Source organism: Lemur catta, chromosome 2 (assembly GCF_020740605.2).
Source record: "Lemur catta isolate mLemCat1 chromosome 2, mLemCat1.pri, whole genome shotgun sequence".
NCBI lineage: Eukaryota > Metazoa > Chordata > Mammalia > Primates > Lemuridae > Lemur > Lemur catta.
The window spans coordinates 116,299,723-116,322,271 of record NC_059129.1 but is presented as its reverse complement, the minus strand read 5'-3'; the positions used below and the strand labels follow the sequence as shown (position 1 = coordinate 116,322,271).

General features: G+C 33.6%; 1 protein-coding gene and 1 long non-coding RNA gene across 4 annotated transcripts in view; one reads left to right on the top strand and one right to left on the bottom strand.

Moving 5' to 3' along the window:
- The window catches only part of LOC123633248, a 169,794-nt gene that overhangs the window by 43,883 nt on the left and 103,362 nt on the right, over positions 1-22,549 (bottom strand). Inside the window, exon 2 of the long non-coding RNA XR_006733565.1 lies at positions 7,731-7,851. This is a non-coding gene — a long non-coding RNA (uncharacterized LOC123633248). The remainder of the gene's footprint in view (positions 1-7,730; positions 7,852-22,549) is intronic.
- THEMIS (thymocyte selection associated) overlaps positions 1-22,549 on the top strand; it is a 153,287-nt gene that overhangs the window by 88,345 nt on the left and 42,393 nt on the right. The window contains exon 5 of one of the 3 annotated variants that reach the window (XM_045544330.1): positions 856-951. The exons of the other annotated variants lie outside the window; for them this stretch is intronic. Coding sequence (XP_045400286.1) covers positions 856-933 — 78 coding nt within the window. The 3' untranslated portion in view covers positions 934-951. Of the gene's footprint in view, positions 1-855; positions 952-22,549 lie in introns of those variants that run through there. 3 annotated transcript variants of the gene reach the window in all.

Genomic DNA, 22,549 nt, shown 5'->3' with positions numbered 1-22,549 from the left:
GAGATGCAACATGCTTTAAAAGAATCACTATGGCTCTAAGATGGTCATAAATGATTAACATCTGTAATCATTAGGACACTGAAGTTTTGCTCCTAGAGTGTGCTGTAGATAATAGGGCCATTTTGTTTTGATTTTTAAATTTATTTGAAAATATTTTTGCTATATCAAATTAAATGAAGTCAATTTTATTTCTCTAATATTTTGCCATATTCTGGGACAGCGGGCTGAGGTTAGTTAGTGAGGACTAAGTGAAATAGCCTTGTCTGAGCAGAATTTATAAAATATAAAGATTTATTGCCTCTTCTGTGATGAAAGAGAGAATCTGTTGATATGATATTTTTTTGTGCTTTTTTTTAAAGAAAAGATAGAGGGGCTAAAATATTAAAGAACTTATTTTCAAATAGAATGCTATCTCTGAGAATATTATGTTACCTTGTTATTGTGAGTAAATGATTACTCCAAAAAGTTTAGGTAGTTTGGAATAAGGCAATAATTATGAATATCATTCATTTGTTTAATGAAAATTTCAATAATGGCAAAGGAAGTATTTTATTTTTTTCCTTATGAAATATGGAGCTTCCTTTATATTAGTCCTTCAACTTTTCATTATTCAATAATAGCAAGCTGTAGAATAAATCAGGAAATGTCACTTGGTGTTTGACCTTAATCCCTGAATCCGATTATTGAGAGGCAATTCTCCATGAGTGAATACTTTCATATTATCACATGGTCTGATCTTTTTGAAGGAAGACCATTGGTGACCTTCATATAAGTATGGTTGAATAGCAAACAGGTCTTGGAAGATAGAGACAGCATATTGCTTCAGAGACATTTAGACACTTCTCTCTCTTGCAGACATTTTTTACATCCCAGAGTAAAGGACTCTCCTTCACCAGAGGGGAGGATGGATCCACGCACCAGCCAAAGTTTTGAGCGTCATAGTTTTGTGAGTCTGTGGTACACTCCCTCCGTATGTGCAGGGTAATATTAGGCCTTCTTAGCCTCTCCAGCACTATGATGCTCTGTGAATACTAAACTGTTTTCTGATCTAGAGACTTTGTGTTTACTCTCAGGGTAACATCTGTCTATTATCTATCCATATACCTACCCACCTACCTACCTACTGACTTATCACTGCAGGAGGCTAACTTCTTAGCTTATAAGTAGAGGGTCTACTTACATCCCAGATCCACAACAATTTTAGACAATACTGATGTTTTCATTTCATGAGCCTCATGCCATGTTGATGTTTGTACTGATGAGGAACAAGTCTCAATTTATGATATTGGTTGTCAAAATGTTATGTATGCCATTTGTTCTCTATGATACATTCAACAAAGATCCCAGAAATAATAAATGTCCAAGTATAGAGTTCTTTACACACATGTATGTATGCACATACTCACAGGACTGTTGAGGAGATGAAAGCATTTCCCTAGAGATGGCAGTGGGATTGAATTTCATTGAAACATACCAAGGTTAAGGTGATGTCATACAATGAACATGGTGACTTGGGTGCAGCAGGGTGTCAGTTTGGAGCAGACTAGATTCATGCTGGCAGATTCGATGGACTGGAAATCTCTGGGGCCTTTTATCCACAAGAGTAGACATGCAAGGTTTTTGCTTTCTAGCTAAAGGAAGAAGGTAGTGTGTGCATGTGTTTGTGTGCATGACATATGAGTGTGTATTTGTGTGTGTGTGTGTGCATGTGCATACTAGGATGCCGGAAAGAGACAGAGATAAACAAGAAAGGTGAAGAATTTAGAATATGGAAGGAATGTTTTGTATCTTGTTTGCCACCATTAGTATCATAGCCTCAGGATGATGCAATGTTGAAAGAATTGCTGCTGATTCTTTGATAAATGCCCTAGTGATAGGGCTAATCCTAGAGAGTGAGTGGAGTCAGTTCAAGTACAGACAAGACCTATAAAGGGGACTTTTTCAGGGGAATTCTCAATTGGTAAAATAGTGGTGATACTCTGGTAACATGGCTTTTTGAGGAGCTCCAAACCCAGCTCTTTGGTGGCTATAAGGCTGCAAGGTTTTCACAGCTACTGTGATTGCAAGGCCACTGGTTTTCAAGGCTATCATGGAACTGGGGAAAGGGGTGTAGATATAGGGCAAATAAAAACGCTACAAAGTTCATTGTTCTTACTAAGATTCTGTCATTTTTCTTGAATGAAGGCTTCTTACATTGTTGCAAATCTATAGCTAATTTCTAGAGTTTGAAAAAGTCGATTCTGCTAATTTTTGCTAGTGTTCAATGTTTTTAAGCAGGAATGGATTTTCAGAGGTCCATAGCCTGCCACTCCTAACTGTGGATCTTGTGCAAATTATTTAATCTCTTCTTTTCTCAATTTTCTCATTCGTAAAATAGGGATAATAACATGCCTCACAGAATTGTGAAGATTAAGAAAACCATTTCAGGAAAAGCACTTAGAAATAGCACCTGGCATGTAATGAATACCCAATAAACACTGACCATCAGTATCAGGTAGATTCATTGTAAATACATAAGTTCAGATATTAGCAAACTCATCTCTTATTTTTCTTCCCTAAATTTTGGTTTCATATTCACAGTATAAGTCACATTTTATTTTTTTCTGAATTGGTTTATCTGGGTAGAAAGGTTTACAGATTATATTTCACAATGTTTCAGACAATAGCGGTTGATAATGTTTTACATTCCATTACACTGAATATTCCCTAAAGCTTTTTGGAACAATAACAGATGGCCAAGCTATTGAAGATATTATGATTCTACTTACTGTTCAAATATGAAGGCTGAAAACTGCACTATAAGAGGGTAATTCTGCCTTTTGTTACTTCAGAAAAATAAGCATACTACATTTATTTATGCATTTTTTTCAATGTGATTTATAAAATTGCACTTTTTGAGAGGATTGTCTCAGGGTCCAAATAAAAAAAACGTAAAATATTTTATTGGACACCTAAAACCATCAAAGTCATTAATGTTTTTATGAAATATTTAAATTTTTAATGACAGACGAAGCTGCTTCCTCAAGAGATCTACTAAGAGAAGTGTATGTTATAAGACGGGGCACATTTAGCACCTTAAATATCAACAAATTTGAGCCTGTCGGTAAAAGTAAATGGGAATTACATGAATGGGTTTAATATACAATTACAATGGCTAATTCAGAATATTTAACAATGATAATCAGTTGTGAAAGACAAGTAGTTGTTTGCCTTCTATTCTGAATGACATTAATATCAGTAAATATTAAGCATAATACTCATATAATGATTCACTTCATTAAAGATATTCTTACTTTTATTTCGGTCTGTATGTGTCAGTATTCCCAAGGCTCTTATTTTTAAATAAGCAAGCAAAGATGGCTATACTGGTTCACCAGGTGTTCTTCAACTTTAAGAGTAAATTGAGATACTTTAATAATTATGTTTTTTAAATCTTTTCATGTGGTAAAGATTATACCAAATCAGACCTAAAGAAGAGAAATATACTCCACACAATACTTTCTAATTACATTTATGAATCAGGAAAAAGAGTTTGTTTCTTAAGAACCAAAGTTTTGACTTAATGTTATGTAATTTTTCATTGTACCATGAATATTAGATAGATATAGATAGTGGGACTGCCTTTGCTATCTGCTTGAAATTAAAATGCTTTCATAGATAAACCTTATGACAGTTAGAACTTTTTCAGTTGTTAGTGACAGAATATTCATCTCAAACTGGCTTAAGTAATTATATACATATTCTGAGAAGTCCAGAGGTTGAGCTCTTTCAGAAGTACTGGATTAAGAGCTGAACGCAGGATCCATCGCAGTTCCACCACCTCTGGGTTCACAGTTTCACTGCTGTCCCCAGTATCTTCAGAGCCATGTCATCAAGACATTCAATTCAAAAGAAAAATTTCTGCTTTGACAATGACTCAAATAGAAACCACAGAACTGAGTTTTGTTTTCCCTGATTGGCTTGCTTTAGGTCACATATGAATCCCTGAATTGTGTGTGTGTTTGTATGTCCAGGAGAATGTAATATGCTTATTGACAAGTCAAGATTACACATTCTGCTCTGGAGATAGGCATGTGCTTCACTCAGATCATGTGGACAAATTAGAGAGAGGGATATAGCCTAAATGAGAGTGAGGACTTTGCTGGAGGAAGGGGAAATAGAATTTGAGAAGATACATGTTTGATAGAGAAAGTTATCATGGGAGAAATATACCTTCAGAACTATTCCTAACGAAATAAATTTTTTTGAACTATTAGTAAAATTGGAGTTATATAGAATAGTATAATTAGAACCATTAAGCTTCTAAGTGTCTTGTAATGGTGGAACAACTAGAGGCCAGAGAGGTTATGGACTTTTTCCTATATTACACAGCTTTAACTAATTTGATTTGCCGATTGGCAGGCTCCACTATTTTAGAGAAAAATGAATTATGAGCATCAATTCATGCCATGTCTTTATTACAGTAATTATTACACTGCATTAGAAATACTGAATCCTTCAGGTAAGGGACAATATTTTATTCCGTGGAGCATAGAAAATTTTTTAGTGGCTTAAAATTTTGTTTGGTAAATGAATGAGCAAAATAAAATAAGTAAAGTAATGACTGATGATTGATCCCATATGATTGGAAAAGTCCAGAAGACAATGTTAATTTAATCATTTCTTCTCAATATTAACATGAGAAAACTACTTGTGTGTTTCCCTTCCTGGAAGAGAATCCATAAATAAATTCAAAATCGATATTAAATCCCTGAAAGATCTGAGAAGAGGGTATTGTTAAAGGGAATGTATCTGAAGTGAAACTCTATTTAAAGATATAGTTTATCATTGTTTAATGCCTAAGGAAGGATCAGTCAGGGAGAAGAGCTTTCAATTCCTTCTAAAAGATGATAAAGCCCAGAGTAAGTGAGATCAGGCACTTAGAGGAATATGCTGAACCCTGAATGTGCTCAGTAACTATCCTTTTGACAGATTGACTGATCATCACATGTAGGCAGTCTGTAGTTTCAGGTTTCTGCAGAAATTTTCTTTCATTGAGTCCTTGCCTATGTTTCTCAGGAGAGAGAGAATTTTGTAATAACCCAGTATGTACCTCCTGCAGATATATAACATGAAGTAGCTCCTGAGTTAGATCAATTTGCTTCTGTGCAAGGTAATAAAATTGACACCAAAAATGAAATCTTGGGTTGAAACAACCCAATAGGTATCATCTCTTTATTCTCCAATTCCTTCTACTTTTTTTAGTAAAAAAAAAAAAAAATCTATTTGAATGACTTTTAGGACTAGACTTTAATAAACACTTCAAAGTAGTCTGCCTGGATAAAGTACTGTCATATATAACTTACCAAAAATAAAATGCAACACATAAAGAAAATGAAACATTATGCTCTGGTGATTTCCTTTTAACGAACACATGGTTTATATATGACAAAAAGGATCACTGTCATGGCATAGCTTTAAAGGCTGCCTGCTCTAAAGGGGCTGGCAAATTAAAAAAGGTTAAATGTGAGAAATCTTCAAAGTTCCTGTGATAAATAGATTCCTTCAAAGAGGTGAAATCTGTAATTACATTAAATGTAAATGAGTAAACAATAAAGGGCACAAATTGTCAGACTGAATAAAAAAGATAAAGATCCAACTACATACTGTCTATAGAAAATGTATTTTAAGTATAAAAATACAGGTTGACAGTAAAAGAATGGAAACAGATGTTTGTTGGTTATATACAAACCTACCATTGGAGAAGAGGAAAGCTAGCTAATTTTAAAAATGGAATTCAGTCCTAAATTCATTTCCTATATATATCCTATGCCATAGGGAAGATTATAATAAGGCATCTTTCTTTTATATTTGCTTCTGTTTGTTGGATAGTGCTAACTGGTTTGCTACTTCTAAGCACTGGTTTTAAGATAGACATATACATACACAAACATGCATGTAATATATATATTACTTCACTTGCTTAATAATTCTTCTAGGATTGAGAATGCATTGAGATTTATACATTCAGTTTAGGTATATACCCACTTAACATATTTCTGGAAAGCAGCTCAGTAATATTTTTCCATTTGTGTATGTGTCAATTTCCAGCTTTTGTAATAGTAAGTAGAATAGCATTCCTGCAATCTTGATTTCACAAAGAATAGATTCTTGTGAGTCATATGTTAGGGAACCTAGTCATTCCTCCAGAGATAATTATAGAATTCTGGATATCTATGGCTTTAAACTGAAAAAGCAATCTTTAGTGAATCATCCTATTCAGAAAGCCCAGGTCATGTTTTTAAAATGATAAACAAATAACCACTCCTTTTATCATATACATAATTGTTACTTGAATATTGAAAGCACTGAAGAATCTGAAGATAGCAAAGCACAGCCCAACCATAATGGTATTTATCCATCATCTGGTAAGTAGCACCTGCTTTCCAGCTCTCAATCTAGCTCTAAAAAAAGTTTTCAGAGTCTGAAAGAATAATTAGCATGCTATTCTCAAATAGCCAATATTTTCATTAAAAATATAATCGTCTGAATAATGATTTCATCATTATTAGGCTACGTTGTCATATGACAAATCTTTTCTCTGTTTTATATTTTGAGTACTGGAAATTGTCATTGAAAAATATGAACTATATTATCCTGAACATAATGTCTCAGGTCTTATAATGAAGAATGGCCTATAGATTGAAAATGGTGTACTATTATTTGAAAAATCTCTGCTACAAATTACAGATCAATATTATAAACCATAAAGCAACCTCTAAAAATAGATTAAAGAGGTAAAACTAATAAGATACTTGTGAAGGTAAAACAAAATCCTAAAATATTTTCAATTAACATAAGGCAGAAAATAAAGAAAAAAGTGAAGATAGAACAAACAGAAAACAAAAAACAAGGTGTCAGATTTAAACTCAAACACATCAATAATCACTTTAATAGAAATGGATGAATACCCCAATTAAAAGGCAGAATTGTCACAGTAAATAAAAAATAAAGACCCACCTATATGCTGTCTACAGAAAATACATTGTAAATATAAAGACCTGGATAGTTTAAAAGTGAAAGAATAGAAAATGATATAACATTGAAACACTATCCAAAAGAAAGCTGGAGAGGCTATATAAGGCAAAATAGACTTTAGGGCAAGGAATACTATCAGATATAAAGGTGGAAATTTTGTAACAATAAGGACAATTCATAAGAAGATACCACAATTCTTACATGTGTATGCACCTAGTAAGTGAGCTTTCCAATACATGAAGTAAAAACCCATTAAAGTGAAAAGATAAATAGGCAAATCCACAATTGCAGTTGGAAATTTCAACACTCCTTTAACAGTAACTGATAGAAAAAAGAAAAACAAAAACAAAAACAGCATATGAAAGAATTGAACAAGATTCTCATCTAAATTGACGTAGCTGATTTTATGGAACACTCCATTCAAAAACCACAGAAACACACATTCTTTACAAGTCACGGAACACTCAATAAGAAACATAACCAAGATCTACATTAGTTATTTATTTTGCATAACAAATTATACCAAAACATAGTAAATGAAAACAACAAACATTCATTATATCACAATTTTTGTGAGTCAAGAATCTAGGAACAGCTAAGCTGGGTGGTTCTGACTTTGGGTCTCTTATGATGTGCTGCAAACGAGGTATCAGGTGGGGCTGCACACATCTATAGTGCTGACTCAGGGAGGTTCTGCTTTCAAGGTCACTCACCTGGCTTGAGGCAGGCCTAAGATTCTCTGATCCAAAGTCACTCATAAGAACCCCTCCACAGAGCTGTTTCTCAGAATGGCAGCTGGCAGCCCCCCAGAGGGAGAGGTCCAAGACAGATCACCTAAGGCAAAAACAGGAGACTTTTTATAACCTAATTTCAGAAGCAAGCTTCCATCACTTCTGCCTTATTCTATTGGTTAGAAGCTAGTTGCTGAATCTAGCCTATAAAGTCAGGGGTTATACAAGAGCATGAACACAGAAGGCAGTGATCACTGGGAGATCATCTTAGAAGCTGCCTACTACAGAACATGTGTTGAAACATAAAAATAGTCTTGACAAATTTAGAAGAATAGACAAATTATACAGAGTAAATTCTTTGACCACAATGGAATTAATTATAAATCAATAACAAGAAGATATAAGGAAAAATCCCCAATTATTTGGCATTTAATCAACATATGTTTTTTAAAAATCCATGGGTCAAAGACAAAAATCATAAGGGAAATTAGAAAATATTTTGAAACAATTGAAAATATATTCAAATGTTTGGAATGCAGCTAAAGCAACATGTCAGATAAATTTATGGTTTTAGTGGCTTATGATAAAGAAAATCATAAGCCATAATCAATAATCTATCTTCCATTTTAAAAAAATGGGAGAGAAAATTAAATGTAAAGTAAGGAAAAAGAAGAAATTAATAAAGAGTTGAAATTAAAGAAATAGATAATGAACAAACAATAATTAATGAAACCAAAACTTGCTTCTTTGAAAAGACCAAGAAAACTGAAAAACTTATAAAAGACCAAAATAATGGAAAGCTATATCATGATCATGAATTGGAAGATTCAACATTGTTAAGCTGTCAATTATCCCTCAAATTAATCTATATATTCAACACAATCCCAGTCAAAATTCTAGCTGCCTTCTTAAGAATAGAAATTGACAAGCTAATACTAAAAGTGATGTGGAGAGGCAAAGGACTTAAAATAGCCAAAGTAATTTTGAAAAAAGAGGAAGTTGTAGGGCAAACATTACTTCATTTCACTACTACTAATAAATCTACAATGATCAAAACAATGTGGTACTGGCATAAGGTATAGAACTACAAATCAATGAAGCATGAGAGAGATGAGAAATAAATGCACATATAAATGGTCAGCAGATTTTCAACAAAGGCACCAATGTAATTCAATGGAGAAAGATAGTCTTTTCATAAAATGGTGCTGGAACAACCTGATATCTGTTGGAAAAAAAATATACCTCAAGCTTAACTTCACACTATGCACAAAAATTATTAAAGTGAATCATAGAACTAAATTAAAAAGCTAAAATTATTCAATTTTAGAAGCAAATACAGGAGAAAAATCTCCACAATTTGGTAATGCCAAGTTTTTTTTTAAAAAAGCATGCACTATTAAAAAATGTTAAGTTAAACTTCCTTAGATTTAAGAACTTCTCTGTTAAAGATATTCTATTGAAAATGAAAACAAAAGCCTCAGTCTGAAAGAAAATATTAGAGATACATATGTCTGAAAAGTACTTGTATTTGTTATGCACAAAAATAAAACTCTCAACTACTTAATAGTGAAAAGACAAACAACACAAGTGAAAAGAGAGAAAAAGATTTGACCAGACATTTTACACAAGAAGACATTCAAATGGCCAATAAATATATGAAAAGATACTCTGTGTTTAAAATTATCATTATCATTAATTAAACCACAATGAGTTGCCAAGTAGCTTAAGTTAAAAAGACTAACAATAACAACTTTTTGGTGTTCTTGTGGAAACACTGGAACTATCATATGCTGCCGATGGGAATTACATGATTTAACCTCTTTAGAAAACTGCATGACAGTCTTTAAAGTTATAGGTAAACCTACCGTAGACTTAGCCATTCTACTCCTAGGTACTTAGCAAAGAGAAATGAAAACTTATATCCATACAAAGATATGTACAGGAATATTTATATGTGTTTTATTCAAACCCCCAAATGGAAAGAATCAAATGTTTTTTTATGGATGAATTGATGATGACATTGTTGTATAGCCATCCAGTGAAATATTCCTCAGCAATGAAAGGAATGCAAAGACATGAATGACTCTCAAAAGCTTTATGCTGAGCCAAAGAAGCCAGATATTAAAGAGTACATACTGTATAATTCCATTTATATAAAATTATAGAAGGGCAAAACCGATCTATAGTAACAGAGCAGATTATTTGTTGTCAGGCATGGAGGACGTTCATGGCAAAGAGGCCATAATTGGGGTGATGATGGAAACAAATTCAGAGAAAACAGATAAACTCAGAGTGCTGCCAATAAATGTTGTGGCCTCAGGTTTATGATCAGACCAAAGGAGTGGCTGTAATTTTGGTGAGATCTCAGAAAATTGTAGAAGAAAGTCTTATTTTTTTTCTCAGTAGAAATTGCTTCTAAGCATTTTGAGGACACGCCTCTTTGACCCTCTCTGCTATGAGCCTCTGCATCCTCACAAGCGACCCCAAATAGAGAAAGACCCTACTTAGAAAAATATGTGGATGTCACTGTCACCTAATAAATTTGATTATAATTTAGACATACCAAGTCCACAGATTTCAAAAAGACTTACCAGCTTCAACTGAAAGGAACCAGCACTATCCAAAACACAAAAACACTTTGAGACCCCAACTTCCCACCGGCAGGTAGCAGGCTGAGAACACTACTCAGTTGCAAACATGGGCCATTTCTTAAGGAACAAAAGGATGACTCAGAGGGTAGTGTCAAGAGTCCATAGTGTGGGGCCAGGAAGGATTCAAGAAGAACCTTCCCCAGGGAACATGTTTGAGTCCTAATCAATATACTCCCTGCTTTCTGAGCAAGGTGAAATGGCAGCTTATGCTCAGCAGCTGTCCCCAACGTTTTTAGCACCAGGGACTGGTTTCATTAAAGACAATTTTTCCATGGTCTGGGGGTTGGGGGGAATGGCAAGCAATGGGGAGATGGGGAGCAGCTATAAAAACAGATGAAGCTTTGTTTACTCACCTGCCACTGATCTCGTGCTGTGTGACCCACTGCCTAATAGGCCATGGATTAGTACCAGTCTACAGCATGGAGGCTGGGGACCACAGCTCTACTGGATCTCAAAATTATCCCAGCCCAGTGACTGCAATGTCACTACATTGTCTCTCCACTTTTTGAGTGGAGATGTCTATTGTGGTTCTCCTGATCCTGTCTCCCTATTGTAAGGTGGGTATGTTGGAGGCATACAGCTTATTTTTTTATTTGATGGTCTTCTGATCACAAGGAAGGCCCCCACCCCACCCCACTAGCTTCTACTGCACCTGGACTTGATTCACATGATGAGATCTTGGACTTAAAAAGTATAATCCTGGTAGGGATGAGACTGGGGGGGTTTAGGGAGATTGGTAAGTGTATTCTGAAAGTGGGAGAAATGTGCATCATCTTTGGCCAGAGGGCTAACACTGATAGCTACTCTCCAAAAATGGCCCTCAATGAACCCCCTCTCCTGATCTTCAAGCCCCTTTGTAGTCCTCTACCATTATTGATTGGCACTAGCCCTGTGATGTGCTTTAACCAACTGAAAGTAGTACTGTTGTCTCTGGGCCAGTTCCTGTTGTAAGCCATAATAAGGCCTAGTAGGTTCTGCTTTACTTTTTAGGATATCCTTGAGCTGCCATGTTAAAGAGTTCACTATTTTGTTGGAGAGACTGTTAGGATGCTCAGTTGTCACAGCATCCCAACAACTAAGCTCAGCCAAGATGCTTAGCTTTTGTCACCAAAGTGTCAGGCATGTAGTGAGCCATCCGGGATGTTCCAGGCCTAGTAGACATCACATGGAGCTTGACCCAGTTGATTCACAGACTGGTGGAGACAATAAAATGGTGTTGTTTTAAGCTACTAAGTATTGGGTTGATTTCTTATGCAACAATAGATAACTGAGATTCTCATATAAGCCACTAACTGTATAAGAACATGAGATTGTATTGGGAAAAAATGAATATCTTTTCTAATTATAATTTTCTCACTTTGAATTTTAGCTAATCTTAAGTCTTTTTCTCTGGCATATAATTATATAGCCACCAATATTAGAGCCTTGTGCAGTTGTTGCTGTATTATTGTTTTTTTAGGTTTCTTTGGCTCCTTTATTAAGGCTGCTTTTTACAAAGTAAGTGACTGTTTAAGCCATTTATAGATCTTGGCAGGAAAGAAGATACCAGATGTCATGTATGTGATGAAAATATCCATAATCTTCCTGTTGTCATGAAAAGATCTTTTTAAACTCCTTTAGCGGAAGTTTAGATTTGTAGTGGCTTATCAGGCATAGAAAAACATAACTTTTTCAAACATGAAGTATTTTTAAGATCTTTAAGTATTATTCTTAACAGTGTCCCAATTTTAATGGTAAAAATGGAATAAAGAGGCTGAAATATCCTCTAAAAATATAAATTCTTCTTTTGGAAGTTTCTAGCATTAGAACTTGGCATATTAGCCATGCTGAAATATTTCAGGAGTATGAGTGATGATCAGAAACAGTGATTCTTCAATAAACTGGTACTCCAAAAACTATCTGGTAGGTCTCAATGCTTCCACATTAGCTTAATTATATGAAATTGTTATAAAGAGCTACATTCTTTGTCTTACTCCCATGGGAGTGCATTCCAGGCCAAAATTCTATTGTCTTATCAGAAAAACTTTGGGATTATCCCTAGCTTCTTATTTACTTTTTAGCCTCAAAATCATGCAAAAAGTTATTTTATAAGGTGATTAGTTTGAGTTAGCATATCTTTATATGCATCCAAACATTGAATTCTGGAACTTATGTAGGGCTATCAAGTTGATTTAACATAACTTCATTTTTATGTTAAATAGGTCATGACTAGCAGAGCAAAAAGAAGTATAATAAACAAATTTTAACTTATTATAGAATAAGAATTCTTTCAAGACTGTGTCCCCCCTACCTTTAGTGAGCTACCTAAATGAAGCCTTCAAATTATTCACCAGAACTTCTTAGATTTTTAGATTTCTCTGGAACTATAAACATCATAATGACAATGGATTTCAAAGATATTACTTTTGTTTCCAAGAAAGAGCCATAAGAATTAGAATCTGTTGGCAAGCATGCTTACTAAAGAAGAGGAGAATGTAGTCTTTGGAATGACAGAAACGAGAAGGTATTTGAGTGATTCTGGCTATACAAAAATGAATCATCACATCCAAGGTTTTTTCTAAAGGATGACCTCAAGACCTCAATCTTTATGCAATTAAATTTGAAAGAAAACACATATTAGCTCAGATATAAGAACTGTTTTCTAAAAATCCTCAGTGAACAGATGAACACTGAGAGATGAGCAAATAATCCTGTTTCCCTATTGTATGTTACAGAGAAACATAATGAATAGAAAATTTATAGAAATACAAATGACCAGTAAACATATGAAGCACTGCTTAATATCACTAAAATTCAAGAATATTAAAATTTTAAAGTAATATATTTTATTAGGGGCAAAATTTAAAAAAAGATAAAGAAATTAAACAATCAGACAGTGTGAGGAAAAAGTTTTTATACCCTGTATTTGTACTTTTTGACCTAGCAATTCCACTTAATAGTACCTGTCTTAAAAAATATATATGTGCATTCTTAAGAATAATTATTGTAAATCAAAAGAGTCCTCAAACTGAATGGCAAAGAGGACACAAGTCATCAAAAATATATGGGATACAGAATAAGCAATCCTAAGAGGAAAATTCATAACCTTAAATACGTACATCAAAAAGACAGAATGATTATAAATTAACAACCTAATGTCACATCTCAAAGAACTAGAACAAGAGGAACAAATCAAACCTAAATCCAGCAAATCTTTAAATGTAATTCACCACATAAGTAGCAGCAAAAGCAAAGACCATATGATCCTCTCAATAGATGCAGAAAAAACATTTGACAAAATTCAGCACCCTTTTATGATAAGAACACTTAACAAAATAGGCATAGATGGGACTTACCTAAAAATGATACAAGCCATATATGACAAACCCACAGTAAACATCAAACTGAATGGGGAAAAATTGAAAGCATTCCCACTTAGAACTGGAACCAGACAAGGTTGCCATCTATCAATGCTTCTATTCAACATAATGCTGGAAGTCCTAGCCAGAGCAATCAGACAAGAGAAGGAAATCAAGGGCATCCAAATGAGGGCAGAAGAGGTCAAACTATTGCTCTTTGCTGATGATATGATCTTATATCTAGAAAACTCCAAAGATTCTGCCATGTGACTACTGAAATTGATAAACAAATTCAGCAAAGTCTCAGGTTACAAAATCAATGTACAGAAATCAGTAGCATCCTCTACACCAACAATAGTTAAACTGAGAACCAAATCATAGACTCAACGCCCTTCACAATAGCAACAAAGAAAATAAAATATTTAGGAATATACTTATTGTTATTTTAAAGTGTACTCCTACTTGTAAAAAAAAAAAATGGTAACTGTTAAACAGCCTCAGGCAGGTCCTTCGGCAGGCATTCCAGAAGAAGGAATTGTTATCATAGGAGATGATAGCTTCATGCCTGTTATTCCCCTTGAAGACCTTTCAGTGGGCTAAGATATGGGGGTGGGAGAAACAGTAATATGATTATCCTGACCCTGTGTAGGCCTAGGCTAAAGTGCGTGTTTATGTCTTAGTTTTAATCAAAAAAGTTTCAAAAGTAAAGAAATAAAAATACAAATTTTAAAAATAAGAAAAAGGTGCCATGGACAGAGAATACTACACAGTGATTTCAAATATGTATCACAAATTGAAAGCCATGAGGGCAGATGCCTTGAATTTTGGGTGCTAAATTTTGATCTATTTGCTTCTACATTTGCCACTAGCCACTCAATAAAACCTTGCTCTCAGTTGAGAATCAGTAAAGATTTATTTAAGAATAATTGCAGATTCTCTCAAGGAATATTGTATTATTTAGCTAGCATTTGAATACAATCATGCATTGTTTAATGAGAGGGATACATTCTTATAAATGCATTATTAAGCAATTTTGTTGTGTAAACATTATAGAATATGTTTATGCAAACTTAGGTGGTATAGCCCACTACCCACCTAGGCTATAAGCCTATTTCTCTTAGGCTACAAACCTGTAAGGCATATTACTGTACTGAATACTGTAGGCAACTGTAACACAATAGTAAGTATTTGTATATCTAAATATACCTAAACACAGAAAAGATATAGTGAAAATATAGTATTATAATCTTTTGGGACTACCATTGTATATGTGGTCCATCATTGGCCAAAACATTGTTACGGGGCTCATTACTGTACCAAATACAATTCAATTTTGATTAAATAGCTTAAGTAGTAGTTCCTTACATTTGTCATTATAAAATTCTCTTCATTATTTACAATCTTCAGTTACAATAGCATGTAATAATTCATAATTTACCACAACTGAAATTGAATCTCTTATGCTTCATAGCTAGTGAAGTGATGTCAGCTTCCCCATCCATTTTTTTCTAGTTGGCAGTTCATCCCAGTTTAGGATTTTATTGTTCTCTCTTCATCATCTTCTGTACAGTTATGCTCATAATGTGATGAAAACTTTGTTGCTCTCTGAAATATTTCCCAGATAATAGCCAACTGTTCAATTTGGTGATCAATAAAAAGGCCTAAGAAAGCACCAATTCTTATCCCTTAAATAACTTTCTGTATGATTTTGGCCTTGTATTTCAAGAAACACACTGAGAGTCTGAAGAGACCATTTACATTTCCTTTCATTCTGCATTACTGGATTTTTAAGAAAGAAATTATGTGCTATAATAGCATCCTTGACTTTGAGAATTCTTGAAACTCTCGGGGGTATCCTTGAGAATGTAAGGGTCTCTTGTAACAAGATTAGATTTATGGGACACTTGTACTTTATGTGAAACTTTCAAATTCACAGTGAATGAGGATTCCCTGGTGATGGCCAATACAAATAGAGATATCAGAACAAAATGAAGCACAAATTCCTACTGCTTTAACTTCACGATAACATGGAAAGAGAGGAGGGCACAAAAAATACAACATTTGTATTAATTTCTTCAGGAAAAATACAGTTTAAATAACTTCTGGAGATTTTAAGTAATAAGTAAAAAAATACAGACACTCAAAAATCTGATCATAGATTGGGAAGAGTAATGGGAAGACAATGCACAAGCTGTTCTTGAGCCACAGGATGATTACAGATGATCACCACTGCCTTAGGGTAATTAATACCAGCATGCAACATCTCACCATGGCACCTGTCCTGGATAAGCATTATTATCAAATGCATTACTTTAGGAAACAGCGTCTGAAATAGTTGAGTGTGTAAGGAAGGGGAGGTGTTTGAGGACTGGAGTCCCGTTTAGGTCTTCTCTGAGGCTATGATAGCTATATATACACTTAAGAAGAAGTTCCTTCTGTATTTTCATCTTATTGATCACAGGATTCTGCTCCACACATGCTTCTGTTTCTTTAGTATTAATTCTATCTCAAAATTAAAGTTAAGTTACTGGAGTGAAAAAGCCTCAAGTTTGTAGACTTCAAGCAAATGAAAGAGAAAGAGAAGCCAAGTTTTGGCAACTGACCATGGAAAAATATATAGGAAATAGGTTCGGTCCAGATTTAGTCCCTACCTCACAGGTGTTTTATAAGTATATTATTAAATGTGATGAAGTATGTATAATGCTAGGTACCTAGTAAGCAATAAGTAAATGTTACAATTTCTATTGCCGATTTTATGATACAGAATATCTTGTACACTTTCCTATGTCTTTTTTCCCCCTAAACTGTTGATAAATAACAGGATCCTTTCATTTATTTCTTCCTTAATTACACCTAATTAAACTAGCTTTTAGGATTAAATAGATTCATCTAATATGTCCCCTTTTAGAATTATCTATCCAAAAGAAATATAATATGAACCACAATTATGAGTCACATACGTAATTTAAAATTTCTTCTCTTTTTTTTTTTTGAGACAGAGTCTCACTTTGTTGCCCTGGCTAGAGTGAGTGCCATGGCATCAGCCTAGCTCACAGCAACCGCAAACTTCTGGGCTTAAGCAATCCTACTGCCTCAGCCTCCCGAGTAGCTGGGACTACAGGCATGCGCCACCATGCCCGGCTAACTTTTTCTATATATATTTTAGTTGGCCAGCTAATTTGTTTCCATTTTTTTTTTTTTTTTAGTAGAGACGGGGTCTCGCTCTTGCTCAGGCTGGTCTTGAACTCCTGATCTCCAGCGATCCACCTGCCTCGGCCTCCCAGAGTGCTAGCATTACAGGCGTGAGCCACCGCACCCAGCCTAAAATTTCTTATTAGCCATATTGAAAAAACAAAAAGAAACAGGGAAAATTAAATGAGGTTATATGCTTTATCCCAATATTTACAAAATATCATTAATTTCATTGCTTTAGGTGTAATCAATATAAAATTATTAGACAGAATTTACATTTTTTAATTTTTAAAAATCTAGTATATATATTATATACAATCTCAGGTCAGATTAGCCACATTTTAAGCATTCAATAGCCAGATGGACAGGCAGATTTATATAAGGAGAGAATGAAATTGAAGGTAAAGAAAGTCATCTCTATGTATTTTCAACCATTTGCAAGTGGATAAGGTAATTTTTTTCATGGGTCATGATAAGTAAGGAGAGTAGCAGACAAAGGCTTTTTAATGGTTTGTCTTTGTTTTTAAATCATTTCTAATAATAACTTACTCTATAATACAAAAGCCTAGTGTTGTTCAGAAACACCTAACTCAAACAACCATCAATTCTTCTGGGCATTCAAAATTAACTTCTGTTGAGGGTCATGTTAATTAGTTAATCCAGTCATAACCACAGCATAAATCTTGATTTTGATAATCCAATGAGCTGTAAGCTATAAAGCACTATATAATGCATATCAAGGATGAAGACTACTGTCATCACCTAGAGAAATCATTGGTGAATGCACTTAAATTACAATAGTAATGTTCATCCTTTTCTTTCTAAATGGACTTTCCCTTTATGAGTTAGTCATGGAAATCAGGCAAATTCTTTTATTTCTTAAACTCTTAGGTCTCAAAATAGTGAGTAAAAGAATAAACTCAGGTTGGGATTGATTGACAAAGGTGATATTGAAAATTTCCCCTTGCCTTTCCTCCCACCTCCCCCAACACAGCTATTTCAAAGTTGTGTAATGACTCTATGGTTCTCTAATTATTAAAAATTATCTTTCTTTTTTTTTCAGTACAGATAAATAGCTTATTAGTATTTCTTTCATTTTTATGGAAGTTAGTGAACAACATTGAATGTATTATTTCTGTTTACTTAAGAATGCTTAGAACATTGGCCACAAGAAGAGATAATTCAGAGAAGGTGATAGAAATGATAGGCTAAATATTTATATAATTTTTGTGCATGATGAGTATTGAAAACTATTTAGACTGGGTAGAGGAAATGATGGGGATGGTGACAATTATTTTAATTAATGAGTGGTCAGAGAATGAAGTGAACGAGACAGTCATGTCTAATTCTGGGAGAAGAAGCTTTCCAGGCATAGGGAAGAGACAGTGAGAAGGCCTTGAGAGGATAAGGTTCTTGTCCTGGCTAGCGTGGAAATGAGTGGTAGGCTACTAGATCAGGAGTTGGCAGGGAGCCAGATCATGCAAGCAGTGATAATTTTACTTTTCTACTCTGAGTAAGATAGGATGCCAACAGATTTTTTTTCTACAGCAGTAAGAACATTTAACATGAGATTTACCCGCTTAACAAATTTTTACCTGTGCAATATAATATTGTTGACTATGGCTACAATGTTGTACAAAATATCTCTAGAGCTTATTCACCTCGCTGGACTGAAATTTAATAATTTCCCAATTCCCCCTCCCCCTCAGCTTCTGGCAACCACCATTCCACTTTTTGATTCTATGAATTTGACTATTGTAAATACCACAAATAAGTGGAATCATGCAGTATTTGTCTTTCTGGGAACTGGCTTATTTCAATTAGCATAATGTCTTCCAGTTCATTCATGTCACATATTATAGAATTTCCTATGTTTTCAAGGCCACATAGTATTCCCTTGTATGTATATACTACATTTTCTTTATCTGTTCATCAAAAGATATTTAGGGTGTTTCCACATCTTCACTATTGTGAATAATGCTGCAATGAACTTAGGAGTGAGTACTCCTGTCTCTTTGAGATACTGATTTCAGTTCTTTTGGATAAATGCTCAGAAGTGGGACAGTTGGATCATGTGCTATTTCTATTGTTAATTTTTGGGGAACCTCCATATTGTTTTCCTTAATGGCTGCACCATTTTTCATTTCCACCAACAGTGTGCCTCGATTCCCTTTTCTCTACATCTTTGCCAACACTTATTTATTTGTTTATTTATTTTGGTAATAACCATCTTGGTAGGTATGAGGTGATATTTCATTGTAGTTTCTGATTTGCATTTCCCTGTATGTTGCATGTTTTCTTTGGAGAAATGTCTATTCAAGTCCTTAGCCCATTTTTAAATTAGGTTATTAGTTGGTTGGTTTGTTTTTATTATTGAGTTGTAGGAGTCCATTATGAATTTAGAATGTTAACTCCTTATTAAGTGTAGGGTTTACAAATATTTTCTCCCATTCTATAGGTTGCCTTTTCATTTTGCTAATTGTTTCCTTGGCTGTGCAAAAGCTTTTAGTTTTGATGCAGTTTCACTTGTTTATTCTTGTTTTTGTTGCATGTGCTTTTGGTGTTGTGTTCATAAAATGATTGTTAAGACCAATGTTAAGGACCTTTTCTAATATGTTTTCTTCTAGGAGTTTTAAGTCTGGAATAATAGATATTGTTAAAATATCCATACTACCAAAGTGATATTCACATTCACTGTAATCCTTATCAAAATTCCAATGACAGTTTTCACAGAAATAAAAAAAAATTCTAAAATTCATGTTGAACCATTAAGGCCACAAATAGCCAAATCAATCTTAAGAAAAAACGAGCTGGAGTCATCACACTTCTTGATTTCAAAATAGATTACAAAACTACAGTAATCAACATAGTAGAGCCCTTGTATAAAGACCAACATATAGCCCAATGGAAAAGAATTCAGAGCCCAAAAGTAAATCTACACATACATGGTCATCTGATCTTTGACAAGGGTGCCAAGAATACACAATGGGGAAAGATAATTTCTTCAACAAATTGTGGTGAGAAAACTAGAAAAGAATGAAATTGGAAAAGAGTGGAATGGAATGGAAAACAAAATGAAATTGAACCCTTGCTTTACATCATATATAAAAATCAACTTAAAATAGATGAAAGACTTAACAATAAGACCTGATACCATAAAACAACATAGGGTTTTGAGGTGGGAAGTTAAATAATCTAATTTACGTTTTGAAATGGTATCTTTGGCTGCTCTATGAAGAGACTGTAAAGGAATAAAGGCAAAAAAAGAAACATCATGCAAAAGGCCTTTTAAATAATCCTGTGAAGAGAGGGGGGGTGGCTTGGACCAGGGACGTAGGGATGGATGTGATGACATGTGGTTAGATGCTGGATATATGTAAAGATAGAGCCAACATAATTCAATGATGGACATATATGAGACAAAGAGTTAAGGTTGATTCCATGTGGCTGTTATAGGAAACTTGACATTCCTGTTTTTCTTTTATTCATTCAATAAATATCTACTGAGAGCCTACTAGGCATTATGGCTATGTATTTATTTATTGCAGTGATATATACATATAAAATATTGATTTATTTCAAAGTAATTGTTAAGGAATTTTTTTTTACTTATCACATATTGTTTATATAAATTGTTATTCCAATAAAGCTATTTTTCTTTATAAATCAGTAAAATTGATTTATTTTTAGCTTATGATTAATATCAATATAAAAATTGTCAACCATATGATTTGATATTTGTAGACTTCCTATTCTTGACTAGATTTTATTTTTACTTTATTCTTAGTTCTTCATCTTTTGTAATCTATTGGTTTTATGTATAATTGTTAAACAATTCAAATCTCTTTTATAATATACACTGCATAAATATATATTAATATAATGTGTATATATACCTGTGTGTATATACATATGTATTTATGGTGAATATAATTTATTTATCTATATCTATATATCTATATATGTATATTTCTATCTATAGAGAATAAATTATATTACTGTCAAAATATTTGCTACCCTTCTCTGATTTCTCTCTACCAGGTTATTCCTAAAGGATGATAATATTCTCAGCACTACTGATATCAGATTTGTCCATGTGACTTGACTTGACCAATAAAATGTGACATGTGACATATGCCACTTCCACTTATGTATTTACAGATGTAAATATATATCTCTATCTATGTGAATCTGTATTTATTAATGCATGGGAGAATTAATTTCTCTTTACATATAAAGTACTTAAATATACAGTGTCTTTAGAGATTATTACATTTTTAGAACATTTTTGTCTATTCAAGAATAAATCTATATATATTATCCAAGGCTTAGATACATTATCAGTAACTCCAACAATACTTGCAGATCAGTAACATACCATACCATAGATCATAGCTAATGTGGCCACTAGCCACCTGGGGCTATTTTAATTCAAATTAACTACAATTAAGAATTTAGTTACTTACTTGAACTAGCCACATTTTAAGTGTTCAATAGCCGCATATGGCTAGTGGCTAGTGTAATAATAGCACAGATACAGAAGATTTCTATCATTATAGGAAGTTCTATTGGAAAGCTTTATTATGGACGACAAGAATGTGTTTTTGACTTCAAGTACAGATATTTTTTAATTCCCACTTTTCCTTTCTAAAATAAGGTGGTGACCATTTTTTGTTTATGGAATAGTACTAGTTGATTATTTTTGCCACAAAAGTCACAAATTGGCAGACATGTTCTCATGAGAAAATGTCTGAACTGAAAGTCATTATATGTTGTTCACTTATCAGAAAAAAATATTCAGGATTAATTGTGGTGGCATTTCTATTAGGATATAAATAATTGAACTGGAGAGTAGGCACATTTTGGAGTTCAAAGCGACATTACTCCTCTCTCATAAAAGCTAAGCAATGAACCATTCTGATGAAACTCACTTTTGGAATTAATTTGACTAGTATATTAAAATACTAGAAAATAAACTATCATGTAGGCTTTATTTCTGCAGCTAAATAAAGAAGCTGTCTTATTAGTAAATAGTTAATAATTAGTGAAAAATACTAGGTGATGCAGTTGAGTGACAGAGAAGTTGGAGGAACAAACCAAAAGCTTCATTTAAAAGTGCCAGAATGCTTTTTGAAATGTTTTGTATATTGATAATTCTCTTCTCTTTGTTTTTATTATCATCTTGTCAAAAGTAACCATTAGAGGCGATGGGCACATGGTCACCTTGAATAAAATTGAATTTGGTCACAGAAGCATTCTGTTAGAGGCTGTCATACAACAGTTTTCATCTTTCGTGTTGCTGCAAAAGTGAAATTGATTAGTAACAACCTTAGTTATAGTAAAATTTGTCCATGATTTTATAGTGGCATTTGTGGCATTGATCTACAAGTTAATGAGATGTTTGTGTGCTACCTTTTTTAACTGAGAGCAGCTCTGTACAATTGTACTTGTAATGTAATGCAAATGAGTGTCTGCTTGCATATTGATATTTTCACATGTGGGTTTTTAGAAAGTTAAATGGAAATGTGTTGAAACAAAATTCCTAATTTTCTAAAGAGAATGATGATGAAGTCTTTCTTTCTTTCTTCTTTTTTTAAAGAATATTGTTTAATGGCACACT